This window comes from Blennius ocellaris (genome assembly GCF_963422515.1).
Source record: "Blennius ocellaris genome assembly, contig: SCAFFOLD_89, whole genome shotgun sequence".
Taxonomy (NCBI): domain Eukaryota; kingdom Metazoa; phylum Chordata; class Actinopteri; order Blenniiformes; family Blenniidae; genus Blennius; species Blennius ocellaris.
Window position 1 is genome coordinate 1,558 of NW_027661830.1, and position 5,093 is coordinate 6,650.

Consider the following 5,093-nt stretch of genomic DNA (forward strand, 5'->3'; position numbering starts at 1 on the left):
GGTGAGAGGTCACAGGTCACTCTAATTCCACTGTCATGTAAACTGAGCTGCACTTCCTGTTCATTTCCTCACATTCCCTCTCGACTCGTTGTGACGTGGAGAAACCTCTCCTGAGTCACGGAGAAGCTCCGAGAGGATCTGAATGTGATTCAAAGCTTTGATGGAGTCACTCCTCACCTCTTTCTGCTCTTTCTCCACTAACAAGTAGAAAAAACTCAACATTCTCCACTCTGCCGTCTGATTTCAAGCAGAATCCCACTTGTTCACAGTGTAAATATTTGAGCTTTACAACAAGAGCGAACCCCGAGGCCCATCTAGTAATATTATAACATGTTACAACATACAGCACTTATGTAATGATGACTGTATAACTGCGTCACTTCGCTTCTTTGTGAATACCGCTTCGGTAAACCTGCAGGATATTTAACTAGCAGGCGTGGAAAAACCAGTTAATGAATGAACTCTGATCAATCATTTTCAACTCTAAATCTGCTGAAAACGAGCCGCAGAGTCACGCCGATGATGAAACACAACAACAACAACAACAGGCATGATTCCGCCGCTCATCTGCTGGGTGAATATTTACACTAAAACACTTAAAAATCACCACTAAAATCCAAGCAAATGGTGAAGAAAAACATGTGTTGCTCCCAGTTTCATCTCTACCTACATGATGACGTATTAAATGAACACGGTGGTTTGCACATTCTCCTATGTTCACCTGGACCCGCCATCATGACCCTGAATTCAAGCCCAATTCACACAACAATGTTTTCAAGTGAAAGCGGAAAACGTTTTTGTGTTTTCACTTCACAAATGTGTTGTGTCGCCACGGCAACATTTTGAAAACAATGTCCATTTACAAGGGAATGGCAGAAACGCTGAAAATGACGCACGTTAGCATGCCAGGCCACAAGGTGGTGCTGTTGGTTGTTTTTGTAATGAAACTACACACGAGTGTGTGTGTGTGTGTGTGTGTGTGTGTGTGTGTGTGTGTGTGTGTGTGTGTGTGTGTGTGTGTGTGTGTGTGTGTGTGTGTGTGTGTGTGTGTGTGTGTGTGCGTGTGCGGAGAACAATACGCTATAAACGTAATGGAGAGAATATGACATTCGTATGAACAGATGACCATCAAGTCGCGAGCGTCAAAGAAAAGTTCCATCTTGGGAGTCGGTATAATATAAAAGTGACAGTTGCAGAGACTCGGAGCACCGCCGTCTCTCGAAACGGACACAAAACTTGACAGAATGTTTATGATTTCACTCACTTTGGCTGTTGGCTAACTGGGACTTTGACTATAAATGAACACGTCCCAGGAGAACGTGGATTGGGACTCTTGACAATCTGGAGGAAACTTGGTTCTGATTGTCTCTACTGAGCATGTACAGAACGACTAGTTACAACAGCCGCAGTTTCCTGTTTACAGGAAGAGTTTTCGAAAAGAGAGAGAGAGAGAGAGACAGTTCCCCGCCTTTGAATTGTTGGGAGTAAAAGTCAAATGAGCACAAGAAGAACATGCAACCTCTCGGCTGTTACCTGACCGGAGCTTTTACCTCGGTCACGATGTTGTTCTTCAGCCCCTCCGTCACGTTGTAGTCCCAGCCGTCCTCGCAGTCCACCACCGCCGTCTGGCTCCCGTTGGCGAACTGCCTGCACTGCGAGAGTCCGCCGCCCTCCCCGGCCCGCTCCCCCTTCTCCCAGGGCAGGGAGGCATTCAGCACCTCGGGCGAGGGCGGCGGGCCCGGCAGGTGGCAGCGGTGGCGGGGCGACAGCGTGATGAGGGGGTCGGACGACAACAGGAAGGCCAAGAAGAGGTTGGGCAGGATGGAGAGGGCGATGAGGACCCGCTGCTTCTTCCTGCCCAGGGCCAGGACCATCACCTCCCCCGTGGGGGGCAGCGAGGGGGGGGCCGGGAGGGAGGAGGATGACGGAGCCGGGGAGGACGGCACGGGGGAGGAGGGGAGGGACGGGGGAGGGGCGGGGCACGGGGAGGGGGAGACCAGCGGCGGCGAGTCCGGTGACGTCATCGCAGAGGGGGGGAGGGCAGGTAGACGGGGAAGGGGCGTCCAAACCTCCGAGGAAGAAGGTAGGAGTGGAGGAAGAGCTCTGTGGAGGAAGATGAAGATTCTTTTAGACTTCGATATGATAATAATGTGAAGTTATAGAACAATAGTGTGTCGCACTTTGGTTTCAGAAAAGACAACTTTTGGAAAACAATGTCTGTTTTTAAGGAAACAGGAGAGAAGTTGAAAACGATGTAGTTAGCCAGACCACGAGTTGGAGCCGTTTGAAAACACACACACACACACACACACACACACACACACACACACACACACACACACACACACACACACACACACACACACACACACACTTAAAAACTAGTGCTGGGCAACTAAAGTTCCAAAAGGGCCACATGAAGAACGATCACTACTATTGAGGGCCAAGACTTAGCATGTCACGTCTCACCGTCCATATTCTCTTGGACTTAGTAGTTTTATTTTGGCAGTCATGGTAATAACAATCCAACTTGGTCGTTAACGTTTATAGCGTAACCTGGCATGCAAACTACATCGTTTGTACATGTAAACAAACATCACGTTCCAAACAAATGGAATGAAAATGCAACAAAGACATGCCTTCTATAAACAACTGAATCAACTTCTTTGTAGAGGTTATAGGACCCTGTGTGGATGGTCTCAGGTTCTCTATCGAGGGTGTCAGCTCTGTATAGAGAGTCTAGGACCCTGTATTGAGGGTCTCAGGTTCTCTATCGAGGGTGTCAGCTCTGTATAGAGGGTCTAGGACCCTGTATTGAGGGTCTCAGGTTCTCTATCGAGGGTGTCAGCTCTGTATAGAGGGTCTAGGACCCTGTATTGAGGGTCTCAGGTTCTCTATCGAGGGTGTCAGCTCTGTATAGAGGGTCTAGGACCCTGTATTGAGGGTCTCAGGTTCTCTATCGAGGGTGTCAGCTCTGTATAGAGGGTCTAGGACCCTGTATTGAGGGTCTCCGGTTCTCTATCGAGGGTGTCAGCTCTGTATAGAGGGTCTAGGACCCTGTATTGAGGGTCTCCGGTTCTCTATCGAGGGTGTCAGCTCTGTATAGAGGGTCTAGGACCCTGTATTGAGGGTCTCAGGTTCTCTATCGAGGGTGTCAGCTCTGTATAGAGGGTCTAGGACCCTGTATTGAGGGTCTCCGGTTCTCTATCGAGGGTGTCAGCTCTGTATAGAGGGTCTAGGACCCTGTATTGAGGGTCTCAGGTTCTCTATCGAGGGTGTCAGCTCTGTATAGAGGGTCTAGGACCCTGTATTGAGGGTCTCAGGTTCTCTATCGAGGGTGTCAGCTCTGTATAGAGGGTCTAGGACCCTGTATTGAGAGTCTCAGGTTCTCTATCGAGGGTGTCAGCTCTGTATAGAGGGTCTAGGACCCTGTATTGAGGGTCTCAGGTTCTCTATCGAGGGTGTCAGCTCTGTATAGAGAGTCTATAACCCTGTATTGAGGGTCTCAGGTTCTCTATCGAGGGTGTCAGCTCTGTATAGAGGGTCTAGGACCCTGTATTGAGGGTCTCAGGTTCTCTATCGAGGGTGTCAGCTCTGTATAGAGGGACTAGGACCCTGTATTGAGGGTCTCAGGTTCTCTATCGAGGGTGTCAGCTCTGTATAGAGGGTCTAGGACCCTGTATTGAGGGTCTCCGGTTCTCTATCGAGGGTGTCAGCTCTGTATAGAGGGTCTAGGACCCTGTATTGAGGGTCTCAGGTTCTCTATCGAGGGTGTCAGCTCTGTATAGAGGGTCTAGGACCCTGTATTGAGGGTCTCCGGTTCTCTATCGAGGGTGTCAGCTCTGTATAGAGGGTCTAGGACCCTGTATTGAGGGTCTCAGGTTCTCTATCGAGGGTGTCAGCTCTGTATAGAGGGTCTAGGACCCTGAATGAAGGGTCTCAGGTCTCTATCAAGGGTGTCAGCTCTGTATAGAGGGTCTAGGACCCTGTATTGAGGGTCTCCGGTTCTCTATCGAGGGTGTCAGCTCTGTATAGAGGGTCTAGGACCCTGTATGAAGGGTCTCGGGATCTCTATCAAGGGTATAGGATCCTGTGTGGAGGGTCTCAGGATCTCTATCGAGGGTCTCAGCTGTGTACAGAGGGTCTAGGACGCTGTATTGAGGGTCTCAGGTTCACCATCCAGGCTCTAAGGTTCTCTATCGACGGTCTCAGTTTTGTATCGAGGGTCGAGGACCCTCTCCAGAGTGTGTTTGCCTCCTCCACCGTCCACATGCACCATGTTTTCCCTGCACAGGAAATCTTGCAGTAAGGAATCCCTCAGGGTTACATAAGAGTCTCCTTTTTTCCCCCTCCTGCCACCATGGAGGGGGAGCAGAGGACGTGGGGGGAATGTTACACACAGACAGGCACGTTTCTACCCCGTGCGGGGGCAATAAAACAGTGACGGTGGTGCAGAAGCAGCAGACACCTGCTCCATGTTTCACTCACCCAGTAAACGCTGCTCAGCCGGCGGTGGTAAACATCAGACCATCCCGGGAGAGGAGCTGCTTCACCGGGGGACAACACAAATCTGTAGCCGGAACACAATAATAATAAATTTAAAAAAAACACCCCACCGAGCAGGAGCAAGGTCAGCACCGGAGCGCCGGTTCGGCCCCGGTTCGTCAGGGATCCGTCCGCCGCGGTGACATGTGATGATGCCCGCCGGGATCCAGACTCCTCTCCTCCTCCTCCTCCTCCTGCTCTTCTCACCTCCTTTTAGCGCTTAAATCCAAGCTCCAGACAGCCGAGGGTTGTATCATGTGTGTCCGACATGGCGTTAGAGGGGAAACCGGTCGTCGTGAAGAGGACAAAGAGAGAAAAACAGCTCAGGTTGAAGGGAGCAGCTCCACCGGAGGCCCGCTTCGGCTTCGCTCGGCAAACTTCGGAGAGAGAGAGAGCCCTCCCACTCGGGCCCGACAAAGATCGTCTATCAACAGAAGTTGATCAACACGTAACTTTGTCGGTTTGTTTGGGGGTTTTTTTCTTTCAGTTTTTTTAGGGAAGTCATTTAAGTTTAGTTGATTTAATTTAAATCAGTTTGATTAGTTAAA

General features: G+C 50.2%; 1 protein-coding gene across 1 annotated transcript; it reads right to left on the reverse strand.

The window, feature by feature from the left end:
- Window positions 1-1,550: 1,550 nt before the first annotated feature.
- Window positions 1,551-4,889, reverse strand: LOC308148790 (uncharacterized protein; the record flags this gene model as incomplete). Its single annotated transcript, XM_080522304.1, has 3 exons — window positions 4,753-4,889; window positions 4,489-4,570; window positions 1,551-2,103 (listed from the first exon to the last, which is right to left on the reverse strand). A coding segment is annotated over exon 3 (474 nt), but the record flags the coding sequence as incomplete, so codon positions are not given.
- Window positions 4,890-5,093: the final 204 nt, after the last annotated feature.